The sequence below is a fragment of the Abramis brama genome (assembly GCF_963993115.1).
Source record: "Abramis brama genome assembly, chromosome: 14".
Lineage (NCBI taxonomy): Eukaryota > Metazoa > Chordata > Actinopteri > Cypriniformes > Leuciscidae > Abramis > Abramis brama.
Window position 1 is genome coordinate 21,520,957 of NC_139976.1, and position 23,659 is coordinate 21,544,615.

At 39.6% G+C, this 23,659-nt stretch overlaps 1 protein-coding gene across 2 annotated transcripts in view; it reads right to left on the reverse strand.

The window, feature by feature from the left end:
* plcd3b (phospholipase C, delta 3b) overlaps window positions 1-23,659 on the reverse strand; it is a 174,765-nt gene that overhangs the window by 141,063 nt on the left and 10,043 nt on the right. For both annotated transcript variants that reach the window (XM_084134388.1, XM_084134389.1), the window contains exons 5-11: window positions 22,569-22,698; window positions 22,069-22,294; window positions 21,753-21,954; window positions 21,428-21,569; window positions 15,098-15,250; window positions 13,455-13,577; window positions 11,044-11,191 (exon numbers count right to left, since the gene is read on the reverse strand). In XM_084134388.1, the coding sequence (XP_083990514.1) occupies window positions 11,044-11,191; window positions 13,455-13,577; window positions 15,098-15,250; window positions 21,428-21,569; window positions 21,753-21,954; window positions 22,069-22,294; window positions 22,569-22,698 (1,124 nt within the window). The remainder of the gene's footprint in view (window positions 1-11,043; window positions 11,192-13,454; window positions 13,578-15,097; window positions 15,251-21,427; window positions 21,570-21,752; window positions 21,955-22,068; window positions 22,295-22,568; window positions 22,699-23,659) is intronic.

A 23,659-nucleotide genomic window follows, 5' to 3' on the forward strand; every position in this document is an offset into this window, starting at 1 on the left:
TTATGTAATTCATATTTAGACTTTATAAAATCATTATTTTAACATTTACAATGACATTTTGTCAAAACTCATCTATTGGAGTATTGTGTCACAATTGTGATTGACAATTGTGTCACTGAGATATGGAAATGGAAAACGAAAGTAAAACGGGCATTTAAGCCACGCCCCCGAATACAAATTCACTCATAACTCGAAAACGGAAAGTCGTTGCGCGCTCAAATTTTGATGGTAAGGTCCTCTCCAGGCTCTTGATCGAAACGTGTCGTCGCGGGCCTCGGGAGCGCAACCCCCGGGGAACGCTAGTCGGCGGGACCCCCGACTTTGAACAGCCGTAACTCCTGACCCAGACCACCCCGAACCTTGTGTGAGAGCTCGTTGGAAAGGGCCCGTCGTTGGCTAGCTTTGAACAGTCATAACTTCCGGCCCTAATCGCCCAAAAACAAAGTGATGGTGTCATTCAACAGGGCTCCTCGAGCACTATCTATGCTCTGAGTTTCAGAATTTTTCGCGTTCTGGTTACCGAGATATAAGTGAAAAACCAAATTCCCATTCATTCACTCATTCATTCAAACACTTCAATTGTAAAATGCAAGCTATAATACCACTTTTGTCCACTTGAGGGAGCAGTAGGATTACACATTACGTTTTCATTAGCTTTCAGTATTGGGAAACAAACAAATGCTTTAAACAGCAATCTTTTTTATTATAATTGGACTGTAGCTATCGATTATTTTAGTAATCGAGTATTCTATTCAAGTAATCGGATAAAAAAAATTGTGGTAAAAAATAGATTCAAGTTAACAACAGCCTTTAAAATTACTTAAAATACAAATATATAATAACAAGCCACAATAATTGGTTCAAGTAAAGTATCAAAGTAAGTAATTATATTGGTTTTACTGAAGAACACTGTTAAAATATACCCATGTAAAATAAATTATATAAACTAATATAAACATAACTTATGTACATAAATAACAAATGCCTGCAGAGGGCGCCAGCGGCCTGGTTGTTGTTACACTAAGCCTGGCATTATCAAATCCTTGTTTAATATTGTCCAAACAATTAATTCAAATGTCAACTTAACCTTTAATATTTGGCCACTTCTGTACGATAGAAATGCTACAGTCACTGTAATTTCTTGAACGAGAACATGTGCACATCAAAACATGCAAACTCAGAGCAAGAGTTTAAACTTTTATTTTGAAATTGCGATGAACAGCAGTTTGAGAAACCCAGATGTGCTCCACAAATGATAACAGTGCAACTATGAAACACAAACTGCGTCCGACTTGCGTTCCCATATTTGCACGTTATTGGAAACCTAAACAAACAGCACTGCAGAGACTGAGTTTGCTTGGAGCAGCGTTTACTGTGGACGGAGCTGAGGTAATTTTAACATGTAGGCTAATCTGCATTGAATTCGAGCAGCGAATCCAAACAAAATGAAAGCGGAACGAAAATGCGCTAACTTACTCCTTTATGCTTCACAGACCGTTTATTAGTTCGAATCAATAATAGACAGCGCAGCCCATAGATATAATATATAAACGCGTTTATATATGATATCTATGGCGCAGCCTATGAGCGCAGCAGCCCGAACTTGCCAGTCGCGGGCCGATCTCGATCACGCGACACTGTTACTAGGAGATCCAGACTCTGGAGATCCAGTGAAGAAATCCACTGAATTTGCCTCAGAATTAATAACATAATCAGATATCAGATCAAACAGCGCTGATGTGGAAACCAGGAGAAACACTGGGCTTTCAGACCACAAATCAGCGACATTCACCATGGATTTAATGTAGTAACTGTAACCATAATGTGACAGAAATAGTCAAACGCTTACAAGTACTAACTGTTAGGCTACTCATCTTTTTCCAGCACTTCAAAACTATCATATATAAATGTTATTTTTAATGTGATGACCAACACATTTTTTTTGTTCATCCTTCAAAAATGGTCTTATTTAAACTCTTATTTATACACTTATTTAAAAATAATAAAATAAATAAATTACCATTGTAAACAGTAGGATGCTTATTGGCTATTTTCACTCCCTAATATAATTCATTTCACTCGGTTTGCTTTTTAATTAATATTAAGACATTATGAATGATAATAATTAAAGTTAATTTCATCTACACCCTAAACTAAGCTTAGTGCTTTATTGTCAGCCCCAGTGCTACCAGATATTTTTTTGTAAAACTCAGTGTCTGCGGTGCCGCTTCCCTCAGATGTTAGTCTGGTGCCTGTGAACTTAAAATAAAACTGCACATTGTAATATCTGTACATTAAGTCTATTTATTATTAAATAATTTGTCAGTAGTTATTTTGGGGGAAATTTGAATAATTGCATTGCAAGTTGATTTAAGGTGTGCCCCTAAATTTTCTGCTTGTGCTCCTAAAATTTTCAGTCAGGGGCTACAGCGCTCCTAGTAAAAAAAGTTAGTCTGGAGCCCTGTTTAAATATCGCGTTGTCCTAGAAAACTGTAATTCTGCGGTTGTTGGATTCTCGTCTGTGGAATGCACCACTTTCAGTATTTTGCCAATTACTCGAGGGGTAAATTGCAATCAAGGATTTTTTAAAATCTGGTACTTGACTATAATCGAGGAATCTTTACAGCCCTATACTGGTAACATAGTTTTATATTATTAGATCACAAAGAAATGCCTATTTTTATACAATTAAATATATTTTCTCAATAACATATCCAAAAAACATATTTGTGTGTGTGTGTGTGTGTGTGTGTAAGCATGCATTATTGAGTTAACATGGAAAGACTGGTTTGATTTAGTGCAGAAAACTGGTGCAAATCATGAAGTTTAAAGTGAAAGTGAGCCAATAAGTGGTCTTCTACTGGCTTCTGCTGGCCATTCTACTTATTAATGAAGTCTTTTCACATGTGCTTTTGGATTCATTCATATTTAGGAGTAGACACTAAAAAAAATCACTTGTATAACAATAACTATTATAACACAATCATATTTTGTCAGTGTTTATCACTTCATATGCACTGACACTTCACATAATTGCTAGTAATGTGGTAAATCATGGTAAATCACGCTAGAAACATGGTAAGTCATAGTAAATAATAATAGAATATGGTGTATCAAGGTAAATCATGTAAGAATCCTAGTAAATCATTCTAGAACGTGGTATATCATGCTAGAACATGGTAAATCATGGTAAACTATGCTAGAACAGGGTAAATCATGGTAAACCATGATAAATCATGATGATTTATGGTAAATCATTTTAGAATGTGGTATATCATGGTAAATCATGCTAGAACATGATCTTTTCCATCTATGATGTCAGTGGTTACATGCTTGCTAAATAAAACTTAATAACTTTTTATGCTTTTGTGCTTTAAGGCCTTAAAGGCCTTAATTGCTTGAACCCCGATAAATGCTGCTTGCAGCTTTAATTATTATTATTTTTCTTCTGCCGTAAAACGCATCGTGCAGCCCAAACCGTAAATGCTAGAGACTTGAAACTTTGCCAGATGGTAGTACAAAAATCGAGGAGAGGTTATCAAAATATGACCCCGATTGGCCCATAGGTGGCGCTACAGTGCAAAAAACAAAAAAAAATCACATTTTTGCTTAAATCTCATTAACCGTTTGTCACAGACTCAAGTGTCTTATATCATTGGAATCCTTGGGTCAAGCCGAACAAAAAAGGCCTCAAGGATTTCATTTCCGGTATGCAAATTTTCCGCCATTTTGAATTATGTCCAAAACCTACTTTTGCGAACTAGTCCCTGGTTTTGTGTCCGATCGGAACCAAACCAGTGCAGAAATGTTCTCTGGAGTCAGAATATCAATAATTATCGAAAAAAAGTTGAAATTTCGATTGACGGTCGCTAAGAGGCGCCAAAATGTTTGAAGAAGGCGGAGCCTATTTTACTAAAATGGCTATAACTCCAGAAGTAAATGAGGTATCTTCACCAAACTCGGTACACATGTGTAAGAGGTCAATCTGAGGTCATAGTAAAAAGATTGCGGCGATTGGCCACATGGTGGCGCTATAACATGAAAAAAACATAAATCAGGCTGTAACCACCTGACCGTTAGTCCGATTGACTTGAAAATTGGTATGCAGTGTCTTGGTCCAAGCTGTCATGTATATCTATGAGGACATTGGTGTATCTCGAAAAACATGGCCGCCATCGGCCAATGAAGTTTGAGCACCTATTAGACAAGGTTAACGGAGGCCAATCAGAACGAAACTCAGTGGGCATGTTCGGCTCAAGCCCCTAGAGGTCTGTAAGAATTTTGAAAGAAATCGGCCACTAGTTGGCGCTAACGAGTTTAATGGCTCTGTAATCACGTGGTGTTACACTTATTGTCACAAAATGCATATCATTTGATAGATCTGCTCATGCTGAACAACTTTGCCTCAAGAACTATTGCTGTCAATCAAACCGTTCATTAAATATTCGTAATTATGTTAAAAACCTACTTTTGCGAACTAGTCCTAGGTTTTTCGCCCGATCGGAACCAAACAAGTCTAGGACAATTCTATGGACTCTCTAGATAAATAATTATCAAAAAAAAGTTGAACTTTAGCATTTTTCGCATGGGTATATTGGGTCATAAAGAAAATGGGCGTGGCACAATGCACTCAAAAGCCTATAAATCCTAAACGAAAACTCAGAACTTCACAAAAATTGGTGAGCATATGTGCCATAACATTGTAAACAAGCGTGCAAAGTTTCATGGAGATCGGACAATAGGTGGCGCTATAACTGTTAAAAAGCTTGCCTGTATTGGCTGTAAATGGACTTTTCCATCTATTATTTCAGTGGTTAAAAGCTTTCTAAATAAATCTTAATGTCTTAAATGCTTATGTGCTTAAAGGCCTTAAATGCTTGAACCCCGATAAATGCTGCTTGCAGCTTTAATTATTATTATTATTATATTATTCTCCCCTAAAACGCATCGTGCAGCCCAAACCGTAAATGCTGGAACCTTGAAACTTGGCCAAATGGTAGTACTCAATTTGGGGAGAACCTATCAAAACATGACCCAGATTGGCCCATAGGTGGCGCTATAGCAACCAAAAGCGCAAAACTGCTCATAACTCCTAGACCGTATGTCCTAGACTCAAGTGTCTTATATCAATGGAAAGCTGGGAACCTGAAGGTCAAAACGTATATCTCCGATTTCATTTACTATATGCAAATTGTCCGCCATTTTGAATGTAGTCAAAAACCTACTTTTGCGAACTAGTCCCTGGTTTTTTGTCCAATCGGATCCAAACCAGTGCAGAAATGTTCTCTGGAGTCTGATTACTAATAATTATCGAAAAAATATCGAAATTTCGATTCCTGGTCGCTAGGGGGTGATAAATTAATGTTGTGGGAGGAGCCTATTTTACTAAAATGGCTATAACTCAAGAAGTAAATGAGATATCTTTACCAAACTTGGTACACATGTGTATGAGTTCAATCTGGGGTCACGGTAAAAAAATCGCGACGATTGATCACTAGGTGGCGCTATAATGTGAAAAAAACATGAAAAGGGCTATGACCACGTGACCGTTAGTCCGATTGACTTGAAAATTGGTATGCAGTGTCTTGGTCCAAGGTGCCATGTAGGTCTATGAGGACATTGGCGTATCTCGAAAAACATGGCCGCCATCGACCAATGAAATTTGAGCACCTATTAGACAAGGTTAACGGAGGCCGATCGGAACGAAACTCGATGGGCATGTTCGACTCATGGCCCTAGAGCTCTGTAAGAGTTTTGAAAGAAATCGGCCACTAGTTGGCGCTAACGAGTTTTTTGGCTTGCTAAATAAAACTTAATAACTTTTGATGCTTTTGTGCTTAAAGGCCTTAAAGGCCTTAAAGGCCTTAACTGCTTGAACCCCGATAAATGCTGCTTGCAGCTTTAATTATTATTATTATTCTGCCGTAAAACGCATCGTGCAGCCCAAACCGTAAGGGCTAGAGCTTTGAAACTTTGCCATATGATAGTACAAAAATCGAGGAGAGGTTATCAAATTATGACCTCGATTGGCCCATAGGTGGCGCTATAGCAACCAAAAGCGCGAAACTGGTCATAACTCCTAGACCGTATGTCGTAGACTCAAGTGTTTTATATCATTGGAAAGCTGGACACCTGGAGAATAACATATATACCTCCGATTTCATTTCCGGTATGCAAATTTTTCCACCATTTTGAATTTTGTCAAAAACCTACTTTTGCGAACTAGTCCGTGGTTTTTCGCCCGATCGGAACCAAACCAGTGCAGAAATGTTCTCTAGAGTCTGAATATCAATAATTATCGAAAAAAAGTTGAAATTCCGATTCACGGACGCTAAGGGGCGCCAAAACGTACGTTGTGGGAGGGGCCTATTTTACTAAAATGGCTATAACTCCAGAAGTAAATGAGGTATCTTCACCAAACTTGGTACACAGATGTAAGAGGTCAATATGAGGTCACAGTAAAAAAATCGCTATAACATGAAAAAAACATAAAACAGGCTATAACCACCTGACCGTTAGTCCGATTGACTTGAAAATTGGTATGCAGTGTCTTGGTCCAAGGTGCCATGTATGTCTATGAGGACATTGGCGTATCTCAAAAAACATGGCCGCCATCGGCCAATGAAGTTTGAACACCTATTAGACAAGGTTAACGGAGGCCGATCGGAACGAAACTCGATGGGCATGTTTGTCTCATGGCCCTAGAGGTCTGTAAGAATTTTGAAAGAAATCGGCCACTAGTTGGCGCTAACGAGTTTTATGGCTCTGTAATCACGTGGTGTTACACATATTGTCACAAAATGCATATCATTTGATAGATCTGCTCATGATGAACAACTTTGCCTCTAGAACCATTGCTGTCAATCAAACCGTTCATTAAATATTCATGAATATGTTAAAAACCTACTTCTGCGAACTAGTCCTAGGTTTTTCGCCCGATCGGAACCAGACCAGTCTAGGACAATTCTCTGGACTCTCTAGATCAATAATTATCAAAAAAAAGTTGAACTTTTGCATTTGGATTGCTGTAATAGGGTCATTTATAAAATGGGCGTGGCAAAATGCAATCAAAAGCCTATAAATCCTAAACAAAAACTCAGAACTTCACAAAAATTGTGAGCATATGTGACATACCATCATTAACAAGCATGCAAAATTTTATGGAGATCGGACTATAGTTGGCGCTATAACTGTTAAAAGGCTTTAAAACCATATATTTCCTATGGTAAACTGCCTGTATTGGCTATAAATGGTCTTTTCCATCTCTGATCATATAATTTTCATATCATAATGTTCAAAACTAGTGCAATACAATTCTCTGGACTCACTAGAACAATAATTGTCAGAAAAAGTTGAACTACTTCATTTGGATAGCTATAATAGGTTCACTTCAAAATGTAGCCTTTACCAAGTGTCCCCGAAAGCCTATATCTCTTTAATGAATGTTTAAACCTTCTTAAAAACAAGTCAGAACATGTGAAATATTACTCTGAACATGCATGAAAATTTTCAGACAGATCGGACAAAATTTGCCTCTATAACAGTTAAAAAGGTGAAAACGATATGGATATAATGGCATATTAAGCCAATAAGTGGTATTTTACTGCCCCCTGCTGTTTAAAATAGTAATTTTGTCATATTGTTCTATAATTTATATTTAGACTTTATAAAATCACTATTTTAACATTTACAATTACATTTAGTCAAAATCCACCTGTTAAAGTATTATTATTGACAGTTTGATCACATCATATAGTTCAAATGTCTGTATCTACAACATAATGTGTGTGTGTAGTCTTAGGTTTCTGAATAAATTCTGAATCATCTGATTAATAGCTTACAAAGACTTTGTGAAATGTTTATAGACCATTGAAATATATTTTCATAATGACATATCCCAATAGCATTGAAAAAACAACAACATTTGTCTTTGTGTGTGTGTGTGTGTGTGTGTGTGTGTAAACATGCATTATGGAGTTAAAATGGAAAAACTGGTTTGCTTTAGTACAGAAAAATGGTGAAAATCATGAAGTTTAAAGTGAAAGTGAGCCAATAACTGGTCTTCTACTGCCCTCTGCTGGCCATTCTACTTATTAATGAAGTCTACTCACATATGCTTTTGCATTCATTATACACTAAAAATCACTTATATAACAATAAGACACTAAAAAATCACTTATATAACAATTACTATTGTAGCACAATCATGCTAGAATCATAGTAAATAATACTAGAATGTGGTAAATTGTTGTGGGAGGAGCCTATTTTACTAAAATGGCTATAAGTCAAGAAGTAAATGAGATATCTTCACCAAACTCAGTACACATGTGTATGGGTTCAATTTGAGGTCACAGTAAGCAATTTTATGGAGATCAGACCATAGGTGGCGCTATAACTGTTAAAAAAGCTTTAAAACCATATATTTCCTATGGTACATTGCCTGTATTGGCTGTAAATGGTCTTTTTCATCTATTATGTCAATGGTTAGATGCTTGCTAAATAAAACTAATAACTTTTGATGCTTTTGTGCTTAAAGGCCTTAAAGGCCTTAACTGCTTGAACCCCGATAAATGCTGCTTGCAGCTTTAATTATTATTATTATTCTTCCGCCGTAAAACGCATCGTGCAGCCCAAACCGTAAGAGCTGGAACCTTGAAACTTTGCCAGATGGTAGTACAAAAATCGAGGAGAGGATCAGAGAGTATGACCCCGATTGGCCCATAGGTGGCGCTATAGCAACCAAAAGCGCGAAACTGCTCATAACTCCTAGACCGTATGTCGTAGGCTCAAGTGTCTTATATCAATGGAAAGCTGGACGCCTGAAGATCAAAACGTATATCTCCGATTTCATTTCCGGTATGCAAATTTTTCCGCCATTTTGAATTTTGTCAAAAACCTACTTTTGCGAACTAGTCCTAGGTTTTTCGCCCGATTGGAACCAAACCAGTGCAGAAATGTTCTCTGGAGTCTGATTATCAATAATTATCGAAAAAAAGTCAAAATTTCGATTCCTGGTCGCTAGGGGGTGATAAATTAATGTTGTGGGAGGAGCCTATTTTACAAAAATGGCTATAACTCGAAAAGGAAATGAGATATCTTCACCAAACTTGGTGCACATGTGTATGAGTTCAATCTGGGGTCACAGTAAAAAAATCGCGACGATTGATCACTAGGTGGCGCTATAACATGAAAAAAACATGAAAAGGGCTATGACCACGTGACCGTTAGTCCGATTGACTTGAAAATTGGTATGCAGTGTCTTGGTCCAAGGTACCATGTATGTCTATGAGGACATTGGCGTATCTCGAAAAACATGGCCGCCATCAACCAATGAAATTTGAGCACCTATTAGACAAGGTTAACGGAGGCTGATCGGAACGAAACTCGATGGGCATGTTCGACTCATGGCCCTAGAGGTGCGTGTATCTATCTAACTTATTTATCTATCTACCTGCCATAAACTTCAAACTACTTTAAACTACTTTAAACTTCAAACCACTTTAAACTTCTTACGTTTAAAGCTCCCAGCTCCCAAGCAACTCCATAGCAACCAAACTTGAGTACCCTAGCAACCGTTTTGCAAGACCTATATCTCTGTATCAGAACATAGTATAGAGATGAGGTTTGGCTCTTTTGACTCATGCTAGCAAACAGCACTTCCAACATGCTACACATGCTAGCAGTGAATAGCTACATGCTAATAGCGATTAGTTAAGTGCTATATCATGCCAAGATCATGCTAAGAACTCTATAAAGACTCCATAGTAACCATCTGTGACAACTACCAACCACCTAGCAACACCATAGCAACCACCCAGAACACCCTAGCAACCGCCTAGCAACTACCCAAAACACCCTAGCAACCGCCTAGCAACCACCCAGAATACCCTAGCAACCACCCAGAACACCCTAGCAACCGCCTAGCAACAACATAGCAACCACCCAGAATACCTTAGCAACCGCCTAGCAACACCATAGCAACCACCCAGAATACCTTAGCAACCGCCTAGCAACACCATAGCAACCACCCAGAACACCCTAGCAACCGCCTAGCAACACCATAGCAACCACCGAGAACACCCTAGCAACTGCCTAGCAACCACCCAGAATTCCCTAGCAACCGCCTACCAACAGCATAGCAACCACCCAGAACACCCTAGCAACCGCCTAGCAACAGCATAGTAACCACCCAGAAGACCTAGCAACCGCCTAGCAACCACCCAAAATACCTTAGCAACCGCCTAGCAACACCATAGCAACCACCCAGAACTCCCTAGCAACCGCCTAGCAACCACCCAGAACACCCTAGTAACCAACCAGAATACCCTAGCAACCACCTAGCAACAGCATAGCAACCACCCAGAATACCCTAGCAACCGCCTAACAACACCCTAGCAACCGCCTAGCAACCAGCCAGAACACCCTAGCAACCGCCTAGCAACACCATAGCAACCATCCAGAACACCCTAGCAACCGCCTAGCGAAAAACGCTCTGGTCCAAACTTTCTCAAGCCAACTTAAAGTTTGTCTCGACGAACTTTTGCATTTAGTTACATTTATACAATTATATAGCTCTGCTGGCCATTGAGAGGACACTGGTCAAGTCACTGGAAAAGACGCCTAGTTGGTACAACAGGGTCACAGAGCATTTTCTTGAGAAGGAACGTAGAATTTTACGTATAAATAAATTGACATTTTTTGTCGGCCGAAAATGAGCTTCCCCTCTTTGAAAGACCCGCAGTATTTTATATATAGTTTTACACAAATTCGTGTTTTTTTTTCAAAAGTAAAAAAAAAAAAAAAACGAAATATGAGATGTCGTGTAGAAAACAAAAAAAAATCACTGCAAATATCACTTGTGAATTTACAGAATATTTCAAGATTGAATTTACATTTTCATTCAGGCAGTAATTTTGTCAAATTACTATATTTTTATTTAACTCTGTGTATAGATACATAAAATGTCAGCTATTTTATTCAAAAAAGATTTAAGATGCCATTTCTATCACTGAATGTTAATAAACACAATAGTAGATATAGTACCTGATTCTTTGATTAGTTTCAATGCATCACTCTCAGAGAAAGAGGACATCTCATTGGGAGGTTTCTTGGCAGATGGATCAAATTGTTTGAAGGCAACACTGCGGGTATACACCACCAGATCAGAGAGCTCTGGACTCAACTTACAGTCCTTCAGAGGAAAAGAAAAAGCAAAAATTGTACTCAAATAAAATTGTCAAACTGCCAGACTGCAAAAAATTATTAAATGAGTAAAATAAAAACAAAAGTAATGATATGAAATGAGTAGTGATATGAGCAAGATACACCTACCCAAACATGTGTACAGTTCAAAAGTTTGGGGTCAGTAAGATTTTTTTAAAGAAATTAATAATTTTATTCAGCAAGGCACTAAATTTATCAAAAGGGACAGTAAAGACTTTTACATTGTTACAAAATATTTCTATTTCAAATAAATTCTGTAATTTTGAACTTTCTTTTCATCAAATAATCCTGGAGACAATGTATCATGGTTTCGACAAAATTATTAACCAGCACAAAAGTGGCCTGTTGCATAAACCGCTTAGACGAGTCTTAAAACTTAGTCATCAATTTTTTTTTAAGTCAGTTACATAAAAAGGTAGAGAAGTCGAATAGGAATAGAATTTGAATAGGAAAAGTAAGACTGATTACCTCTTATCTAACTAGTTCTTAAAGGGATAGTTCACCCAAAAATGAAAATTCTTTCATTAATGTCAACTCATGTCGTTCCAAACCCGTAAGACTTTCGTTCATTTTCGGAACACAAATGAAGATCTTTTTGATGAAATCTGAGAGCTTTCTATCCCTCCATAGACAGCTACGCAACTGACACTTTGACACTTGAATAAGTTCAAAAAGAGATCGTAACACTAATCCATATGAATTGAGAGGTGTAGACCAAATATTATGAAGAAGTGATCGCTTTATATGATGAACAGATTAAACAAACCTCTTGCGGAAGCTCAAACGTGCTGTGTAACATGAGAATGAACCTTATTGGTTCTCACGCGTCAAGCTTCTGTTTACCTCAACTGATGAGTGAGCTGATAAATGTTTATATGTGAATAAAAGCCTGAATTCAATCTGTTCATCATATGAAGCGATCGTGTCTCTTCAGAAACTTTTGGACTAAACCGCTCAATTCATATAGATTATTTTACGATTTCTTTATAATTATTTTTGAAGCGTCAAAGTGTCAGTTGCGTGGCTGTCTTATTGAGGGACAGAAAGCTCTCAGATTTCATCAAAAAGATCTTCATTTATGTTCAGAAGATGAACAAAAGTCTTAAGGGTTTGGAACAACATGAGGGTGAGTAATTAATAAAATAATTTTTATTTTTGGGTGAACTAAGCTTTTAAGACACGGTCTTCACATAGTGGCTTTTACAACTTGCCCCTGTTTTCAACATTCATAATAAGAAATATTTCTTGAGCACCAAATCAGAATTATTTCTAAAGGACCAAATCAGAATGATTTCTGAAGGATCAATCAGAAGTATTTCTAAAGGACCAAATCAGAATGATTTCTGAAGGATCATGTGACACTGAAGACGGGAGTAATGGCTGCTGAAAATATAGCTTTGCCATACCATGAATAAATTACATAGAAAATAGAAAACAGCTATATCAATTGTAATAATATTTCACAAAATTACTGTTTTTACTGTATTTTTGATCAAATAAAAGCAGCCTTGGTGAGAGGCTTTTTTTTTTAAAGAGACTTCTTTCAAAAACATAAAAAAATCGAACTAGATCCAAACTTTTGAAGTTAGCGTACATACAAATGCAAATAGAAACGTATATATACTAGGGGTGTAACGATACCCTCATGTCACGATTCGATACATATCACAATACTGAACTGACGATACAATATTATTGCGATACTCCAAGACATATGGTAAAAGGTTAACAAAACATTTACTGTTGATTAAAATGCTAAATTTGGTATTGCATTGGGTGTGGAAATGAATAGGCTTGGACTTGGTGCTGGTAACCCAATGCACAGGAAAATAGTGACACCAGAATAAAAATATTCATGATTCTGAAGCTGAAAATACATAATTATTTCAGATAAATATGCTTCCACTCTGTCACTGACTAGATATATTTAAAATAATGTAGGCAACTTTTTCCTGGTAACATAAGATATTTTTTATCTTATCAGGACCCACAAATATTCCCCCATTGCATTATTATACATTATATTCAACATTATATATAGTAGTTTAATGTAGCACTGACACTAAAACTTGAATTTTTTCATGCACAGTAATTTTCATTTTGGGTGAATTATACACAATACATATTGTCACTATATTGTTGCATTTTTGTATTGCGATATATTGTGACACGATATATTGTTACACCCCTAATATTTGCACAAAACAAGTAGCAAAAAGACAGACGCTGACCTTCCGTGCTTTAGGCTTGCTTTCAGCTTTAGATTCATCATCTGAGGAGCTTGAGTCAGAGCTGGAGCTGTCCTGCTTCACTTTGATCTTCTTTGCTTTTATCAAGATCTTCCCTTTTAGGTCCTGCCATAAAAAATATATCTCTATAGCTTTTTTTTTATCTATCACCACACATATCTACATTTTAGCATTATAATATTATTTCGGTTATTATTTCAGTGTTAAGCAGGGCCACTAGAGGGGAGAAAGGTGGTGACATTGCTCAGGGCCCCTGACTTTCAGGGGGTCCCTGCTATTTCAACCCGAGGGGTACCCATCCATCCCATCCACGCCCCACCCACACCCCCAGGACCATGATTTCAATCGAGGAAATCCTACAGCAACAACCTGCACTGGGGCTCCAGATACAGATAAGGCCCTGGTGTTGAACATGGAATTGTATAATAGCAGAAATAACACTTGCTAATTTCTCCATTCTGTCACCTGATGGAGTTTTGGTTCCTTGTCACTGTCACCTTTGGCTTTTGGCTTGCTTAGTTGGGGACACTTAATATTCAACAATATTATTGATCTGCCTGCATTGACACCATTATATGAGAACTGAACTGAGCTGGACAATGACATCACTGTTTTCTCCAGAGCGGCTATATATATATACATATAAATTAACTAAACTAATAACTTTTTTACAACAAAAATTAACCATCACTGAACTTACTTAAGCTGGACTATGATGCTATTTTCTTCTCGATCTGCTGTACAGCAGAAATCTTTGTTGTATTATTTTCCAGTTATCACTGTAAGGCCGTGTGTCCACCAAAGTGTTTTTTCACGCGGCTGGCATATTTTAAAACGACATGAGCGTAACGAGGCGCTGAGCGTCTTTTTCACGCTGAAGCGCTGAGCACTCAGTGTTTTTTACATGTCACCGAGAGTTGAAGAATGTTCAACTTCGGGTAAAACGCAGCGCTCATCACTGTCACTTTTTACCCAACCGTCCAATCACAGTGGAGGAGGTGCGGGACTAATACCACACCGATCAACCGCCATATTCTGCTTGTACAACGTCAACAGATGACAACAACAAGCATAATAAGGGAAAAAAAAAAATGTATACTAGTAACACTTTCGTGGATATTCCGTATCATAACAAGCAAAGTGTCTCAACTGAAAAAAGCGCAACGCTGCCAAATGCTCTCAAGCGCCCACAGCTTGGCGTTTTCAGCAGAGCGCCTAGCGTTTTAAGCTGGCTAAAACACTTTGGTGGACACACGGCCTAAAGCTGCTTTAAATCTGTATTGTAAAAAGCGCTATATAAATAAAGGTGACTTGACTTAACATATTAAAGGTAAAATGAGACCAACACATTTAAATACACAAAGTATTCAAAAGCACTTTGTGGATAGCTTTTCATCTATTGTCAATGAAATCTATGTATTCTTACAGATTAGAGGTGTTGAGAATTACAAGGCATATGCTCAGATATACTCACAGTTAACCTATATAGAAGAACTGTTATGACAGTCCAGGAAAATCAAGCACTGTCTTTTGCATAAAATTCAAAACATTACAGATAGACTGCTTTTACTGGTTTTAGAGTACATTTAATGAAAAATCTTTTAAGGAAAGGCTGACTGTATTACCTCTGGTGATGGTAGCCACTGAAGCGGCTTGTCATTGAGAGGTTTGGTGAGCAGTTTGTCTCCCAGAATTGACTGCAGCAGTTGGGCCATCATTGTCTGCTGCTCCACACAGCAGTGGTTCTCCAAAGACAGAATAAGAGGATATGGAGAAGTCTAGAAAATAAGCATATATCTATGTATACATATGTATTAATGTATGTTTTCTTTTATTTTACCTTTTGGCATTTTTAAGGCAAGGCCTATTTTCAAAGGAAAGAGGCTAAACACATTATGTAGACTGACAAATGGGGTCTCACTTAGGAGCCCTAATCACCTTGGCGAATTGGCGAGTGGAATTTGCATGACAAGCCACTCCCCCGTACATATGGGTATAAAAGCTGGTGGCACACATCCACTTATTCAGGTTTTTGCTTCGGAACCGAGTGGTTGTCTGTTTCTCTTACTGATCACTCTTCTATTCACCTAAAAGAGCCCCTGCCGATTACCACATTGTCAATAAAAGAGCAGTTTCCTCAATCTCTCGGCCATTCAGTCTGGCAGTAAGCGACGCTATGCTTCCTCATTCCCAGCCTCGACCCCCCATTCGCCACAAGCCTATAGAGGTAGCGGTTCGAGGATGCGTTGCCTCCTCATGTGTCTTTAGCCACCACCTTTCACGATCCTTGGAGCCAGGTAAGTGTCACACCACACTCACTGCCTCTACTTCGGGACGCTATGCTTCCCGGGTTGGGCCCCAGTGCTGCCCCTCCGTGGGTACGTCGGTTGTCACCTTGGTGTTGCTCGGTCGGAGTCTGGGCCCAGCCAGCCCATTCCGCTGGTTCATGCAGACAATCAGACTCGGCAAAGTTTGCCAGACATTGGTGTCCTCTTTACCTCAGTGGCAGGCAAATATGCCCCGCCCTGCATGCGGAGATTGTGGTCTTGCTGGCGAAGGATGCAATAGAGCCTGTCCCTCCAGCCGAGATGAAGTCGGCATTTTATAGCCCTTACTTCACCATACCCAAGAAAGGCGGTGGGCCCTTCACAAGTTCCCGTTCAAGATGCTAACGCAGAAACGCATTCTCACGTGCGTTCGTCCCAAAGATTGGTTCGCAGCAATCAACCTGAAGGATGCGCACTTCCATGTCTCAATTCTGCCTCGACACAAACCGTTTCTTTGGTTTGCCTTCGAGGGTCGGGCCTACCAGTACAAGGTACTCGCCTCTGGACTGTCCCTGTCTCTCCGCATTTACCGAAGTCATGGAGGCTGCCCTTGCTAAGGGAAGTGGGCATTCGCATTCTCAACTATCTTGATGACTGGCTCATTCTAGCTCACTCTCAAGATCTGTTGTGCGAACACAGCGACCTGGTGCTCAGGCAACTCAGCCATGTGGGATTTCGGGTTAACTGGGAGAAGAGCAAGCTCTCCCCTGTGCAGAGCATCTCTTTTCTCTGTATGGAGTTGGACTCGGTCAATATTACGGCACATCTCACGAACGAGTCAACACAGTCAGTGCTGAACTGCCTGAATACAATCAGGGGGAAGACAGTGGTTCCACTGAAACAATTTCAGAGGCTCCTGTGGCACATGGCATCTGCAGCTGCGGTCAGGCCACTTGAATTGATGCATATGAGACCACTACAGCACAGGCTGAGTCCCGCGGCACAAATCACACCAATCTTCCGCCAAGTGTCCAGGCAAGTTGTTGTTACAACAGATGCCTCAAGGATGGGCTGGGGTACTGTATGCAATGGGCATGCAGCCTCTGGCTCCTGGATGGGACCTCAACTGCACTGGCATATCAATTGCCTAGAGTTTCTGGCAGTGCTACTCACTCTGCGCCAGTTTCAGCCGTTGCTAAAGTGCAAGCACGTATTGGTCCGCACGGACAACACTGCGATGGTTGCGTACATCAACCGCCACGACGGGTACGCTCACCTCGAATGTCACAACTCTATAGTCAGCAGCGGTTTAAGTCGCTCCGCACCATTCACATTCCGGGCGACCTCAATCGTGCGGACTACGCGCTCTCACGACAGCTCTTTTTACTTCCTGTCCGAGGCACCCCTTCGCACCTTCACACCTTCGCAAGGTTCAACAATTTCCCGGGTTGAACCGGTTTCATCCCGTGTGTAGGGTACGCACAGGTAAAACGCGGGAAGACTGGCTCGGTGTCTCGCTTACAGCGCCATTCCCCTCTAACGGGGGATACGAGCACTTTCTAAGCTCTCCATGTGAGATCCCCAGTTGGCAAACCCTGGACTGAGTTCCTCAAAACATCCTCTGGCAGTCAGGTGCAGCGGAGGTGTCTGACGCCAGGCCCAGTACTTGAGATATATGCCCGTTCTGTCAGCCCTTGTACTGGGCTAGATGCCCCATATGTTGGGACTCCCCTCTGGTAATCTCATATGTGTATTCTTCCACGGTATGGTTTCACCCCGCTGAATGGCCGATGTGTGTCGCCATATATATCCATATGTATGGGGGAGGGCCTTGGCATGCAAATTCCACTCGCCAATTATTCAATTCACCCTTCGCAGGGAGTTTGATTGACAGCCGATCTGACCAATCATAATGCGCCATCCGCCCATTTTTGTCCGACAAAGCAGTCAGGAGAGTTAGTATTTTAACGTCGGTGGATTTTAACTTGAAAAACGGTGTGTACTGACATCTTTCCACGGTTGAAAAAACAATCCTTCTGATGTTCATTCATGTTTATTTGATGCTATAAATTAACTAGAAGGATGAGATGAGCATGGAACAGCAGCTTTAACTGAGGCTCTACAGTGATCTGTCACGACACATTAAAGAGCAACAAAACGGTGTTTATTGCTGAAATTTCTTTAAAAAAATTAACAAATTTGATGTTGAGACTCTTATCAAAAGTAACCTGCTCTGTCCTGTCTGTCAGCGCGTTGTCAGTGTCCTCTTTGCTCCGCGTTGTATTTTTCACTGCGTGAGAACATGGTGTAGAGTGAGAGCGGCATGGCTTGTTGGACATATCAACAGTAACTAAAGGGAGGGGCGGGTCTTTGCGGACGGTCAATTGGTTGTTTTTCTAAAACTCAGAGGTAATTGGGGCTCACAAGTGAGACTGCATTTGTCGACATAATAACGTCTCCGTACCCACCATCAGGGAACGAGGGTTACATCAGTAACTAAGACGTTCTTCTTTCTTTTTTAATTCCCATTATGCCTAATAAAAGTACGGTTTAAAAACACGTTTAAAAATATGTGAAGCCATTACTCATTTATCAGAAATATAAAATAAACCATTTCACGAGTTCACCCTTACATATAATCGGATAAAGTAAAAGTATACATACAGTGAGGAAAATAAGTATTTGAACACCCTGCTATTTTGCAAGTTCTCCCACTTGGAAATCATGGAGGGGTCTGAAATTGTCATCGTAAGTGCATGTCCACTGTGAGAGACATAATCTAAAAAAAAAAAATCCAGAAATCACAATATATGATTTTTTAACAATTTATTTGTATGATACAGCTGCAAATAAGTATTTGAACACCTGTCTATCAGCTAGAATTCTGACCCTCAAAGACCTGTTAGTCTGCCTTTAAAATGTCCACCTCCACTCCATTTATTATCCTAAATTAGATGCACCTGTTTGAGGTCGTTAGCTGCATAAAGACACCTGTCCACCCCATACAATCAGTAAGAATCCAACTACTAACATGGCCAAGACCAAAGAGCTGTCCAAAGACACTAGAGACAAAATTGTACACCTCATTAGAGCAATCATTAGAAAATGGAAGAAGCTAAACATGACTGTCAATATCCCTCGGACTGGACTGCACTGTATTAAGGAGAGGATGACCGGGGCCATGTATTGCGAGATTTTGGGGAACAACCTCCTTCCCTCAGTTAGAGCATTGAAGATGGGTCGAGGCTGGGTCTTCCAACATGACAATGACCCGAAGCACACAGCCAGGATAACCAAGGAGTGGCTCTGTAAGAAGCATATCAAGGTTCTGGCATGGCCTAGCCAGTCTCCAGACCTAAACCCAATAGAGAATCTTTGGAGGGAGCTCAAACTCCGTGTTTCTCAGCGACAGCCCAGAAACCTGACTGATCTAGAGAAGATCTGTGTGGAGGAGTGGGCCAAAATCCCTCCTGCAGTGTGTGCAAACCTGGTGAAAAACTACAGGAAACGTTTGACCTCTGTAATTGCAAACAAAGGCTACTGTACCAAATATTAACATTGATTTTCTCAGGTGTTCAAATACTTATTTGCAGCTGTATCATACAAATAAATAGTTAAAAAATCATACATTGTGATTTCTGGAATTTTTTTTAGATTATGTCTCTCACAGTGGACATGCACCTACGATGACAATTTCAGACCCCTCCATGATTTCTAAGTGGGAGAACTTGCAAAATAGCAGGGTGTTCAAATACTTATTTTCCTCACTGTATTTGCTGAGGGGAGGGCTCCAAGCTCGGAATTTGGCCCGAACCAAGAGTACTCCCATAACCCTAGTTGGGATAGAAAATATTTAAAGGGGTCATATAATGCCATTTTTGTACAAGCTAATATGATTCTTTAGGGTCTAAATTAAAAGTTTGTAATATACTTTAATTAAAAATTCTCATTAGTATTGTAAGAAAACACTCATTTTACCTGGTCAAAAACAGCTCTGTTTTCAGTGTCTTTAAATGATAATGAGCTTTGCTCACCCCACCCCTCTGTTCTGTGTGTACACCATTTGTAATAACACAATAACCATAACGCGTTGTTCATTATAAACATGGGATTATGAATTACATTGAGAACGTCGTACATAGAAAACATGCCGTAATGTACCCTGAGTGTAAACCTTAGCCGCATTCATCGTGAAGCGTGCTAGCGATTTGCAAAGATTAATATAAATATTAATATAAAGGTTAATAAAACGTTACACTCACTTCTTCAGGAGGTGCAGCAGGAACACGAATAGTTGCTACCGATCCTTTTTTCAGGAGCAGCTTCTTAGCAAAACCAGCTTTATACTGACCCTCGTTTGTAAAGCAGTCTGGTGTGTGAAATGATTCGCGCAAACATGAAAGCATTGACGTTGATCGTGGGGAATATTCCCTTCGAAAACAAAACTCAGCCACTGCGTCTTCAGCGGTTCGGATTTAGGAACATTAAAATGACTGCTGTGTTCGTTATTGCACCCAAGAACAGAACACCACAATCGCTTAGACGCCATTCTGCTCCAGCGTATCAACAATGACCACGCGTACTATGATGACAGCTCGCTCACGAGCGATGGCGGGTCTGTGTTGAAACGCTGCTGTCAATCAACAATCATGGGAGGGGCGTCCGATCTTGTGATGTCACAAGATCGAACGGCTTGAAAACATATAAGGAGATAAAAAAAAATAAAAAAAACCACTGTATGGATTTTTATCATTTTATGATGGTTGTGTACAGGCACTGCCAACACACATTTCAGTACAATCAACTTGTAAAAGTGCATGTACCATTATATGACCCCTTTAAGAGTGAGGAGTTGGGTTGGTGGAGGGATGCTAGAAATTTATCTTGCTTTAAGGATGTTACGATATTTACAATAAAACAAAGACAAAAAATACTGATACAATTTTTAAAGTCTTAAAGGGCACCTATTATGCAAATCCACTTTTATATTGTGTTTGGACATAAATGTGTGTTGGCAGTGTGTGAACATAATTACCCTACAATGATAAAAATCCACCCACTTTTTTTTTAATCCCCATTAAACCAAAGTTTCATTAGACATGCTGTTTTGATTTTCTGAGCAGTGTGACATCATACTGCTCAGGCCCCGCCCACGGCCGCTGACTGACAGAACTACATTACCATAGTTTCTGCCCTCAGCGAGTTATACACTATCCACCATTTTCTCCGTGTTCGAGCAGCTGTAGTGACAATGTCTTGTAAGCAATCTCGGTGTTCTGTTGTTGGATGTAAGAATGAACATAAGAGTCTTCATTTTCTCCCATCATCCGAGCCACTGAGGACACAGTGGTGTAGTTTTATTTTTGAATAAATGCGCCGCAAAATATACCTAAATTTGTTTATGTCTGCGCAAATCATTTCACTCCAGACTGTTTACAGTCTCCGGACCAATATTGGTCACGGCAGTAATGAAAGGGAGTGTGCACACTTTAATACCTGTGGGGTATTTTGAGCTAAAACTTCACATACACACTCTGGGGACATCAGATACTTATTTTACATCTTGTAAAAAGTAGCATAGGAGCCCTTTAAGGTACAAACGCAAACCACATAACTGTTTGCATTATATACCCAAAATAAATGCATCACCCAGTGAGCTGAAGATGAAGAGTCACTTCCTGTGCTCACCTTGAAAGCGTATTCAGCAATGACCTTCACCACCTCGCTAAATGGCACTTTGGATGTGAGGGTGTGCCCATGGTAAATAACTGGTTCCTTTTCCCCATCCCAGCAGTCCAGCTCCACACAGCGACAGCCTTGTCTTAGAGCTCTGTGCCACAAACAAACATAAACACTTTTACAATATTTGCTCAAGAAAAAGCATATGTGTGAAATATGTTTGTGTGAAAGATTTCACTGAAAATGTCATCTCGTCCAGTATGCATGTAAATGTGAACACGTTATCTACTAAAAGCGCCAGTGCTGTCTTTTTATATATATTTGAGCATTTTACCTGATATAAGCGTGAGCGCTGCTCTCACTGATGAGTTGATCTTTAGTGAGGTAAGTGTTGTGTGAGGAGGAGATAAAGTAGTGACTGAGTGGGCGGCTCATGTCCTGGTAGACTCTATTGTGCTCTGGGTTATACACATCATTCTCCTTAGACAGCATGTACATGGTGAAACCATTGGGCGTCATAAACTGGTTCTTCTGGGCTGCAAAAGACAGAACAAAGATGCATCTCTACGCTCAGTATCACATGCCTGGAAAAAAGTGCAAATTGCAATAAAATATTACTGATTATTACTGTAAATTAAGTGTGCAAATACCCCATTCATTGAGTTCATAGTTGAGAATAAGGCTCTGAGCATGCACAAGTGTGTGGTCCTCGCCCTGGTCTTTCAGGAATTCTCGCAAATCCACAGTGGACAAGACACAACCATTAGCGGAGTACTGCTGAAACACTGCATCCAGCTCAGGCCGACGTAGCAACTCACGGCAAAACAGCTCAATTTCCTCATGTTCAAGCCGTCCGTCTTCTGATTTATCACACTTCTGATACACAGATTATATATTTATAAACATATCAAGCAAATTCATTTATTTAAATTTTTCCACTCTAATTAGTGTAAAGGATTTTAAGAACATGAAATAAGGACATTAAGAAAATTTCATGTTCTTAAAATCCATTTCATCTTTAGTGTTCATTATTGTCTGTGTAGCTTTTACAGTACTTTATTTGTTCTGTAAATAAAGTATTTCCAATTGAAATATTCCCAATTGAAGCATTTCAAAGCAGGTCAAGTGCTGCTGAGGAATAAAGGCTGACCTTAAAGAGGTTGGCAGCATATTCGTCATTCAGGTCTATGTTGATCATCTTGAAAAGGATCTGGACCTCCTTGTATGACATCTTTCCATCTTTGTTCATATCAGCTTGTTTCAGGTAGCCATAGATCCAAGTGAGAGTGGTCAAGGGTATTAACCGGTTAAAATTGGGTAATCAGTTTAATGCATTATATTACTATTATACAGTTTATTGTCTTAAAAATTCAAACGTTTTCCTACATTTAGAAACTGAGTGACAAAGTCTCAATCAGCTCCCTAGATTATGAATCAGTACATCGTGTTCACAAATTCGGGCACTGATAAGGACCAATACACATTTGGACACCAATGACTCTATTTCCAGCAACATGACAAGGTCGCTACTGGTATTTATGAACAACGGCAGAACTAATATTTTTCTGACATCATTTTTTAAATGTCTATTTATAGCCTATAGTATGATAAATACTTTGTTACATATCACTTAAATATATCAGCTGTAACTTAATTATAAATTCATGCTCAGAATGTGAGCTCTGCATTTCACCCATCCAAGTGCGCACACACACAGCAGTGAGTATTGAACACACACACCGTGAGCAGTGGGCAGCCATTTTTTAAGCGTTAGATGCCTTGCTCAAGGCAACCTCATTGTGAGTAATGAAAGTGGAAGAGTGCACTATTCATTCACTCCCCCCACCTACATTTCCTGCCAGTACTGAGACTAAGACCTGTGACCTTTGGGTTACAAGTCCAACTCTCTAACCATTAGGCCACAACTAAATTTATAATTTAAGGATCACTATCCTTGGAGATGCTGGGGATTGAACCCAGGACCTCATACATGCAAAGCAGAGAGAAGCATATCGCTGCATCCTGTGGTGGACATCCAACCTGGCCCACATCCAAGTGTGATGTCGACCATGACCATGTCCAATACGGAACATTCTCATTGGCCTGATTTTTCCCAAACCAGTTCAGCGGAAACTCCACCCTGTAGCTGATTCTTAAGATTTTATAGGTTATGTCAATCACAGTACTGACTGCCTACACCAAACACTGATCCCTAAACCTACCCGTCACTGTAACCGTACG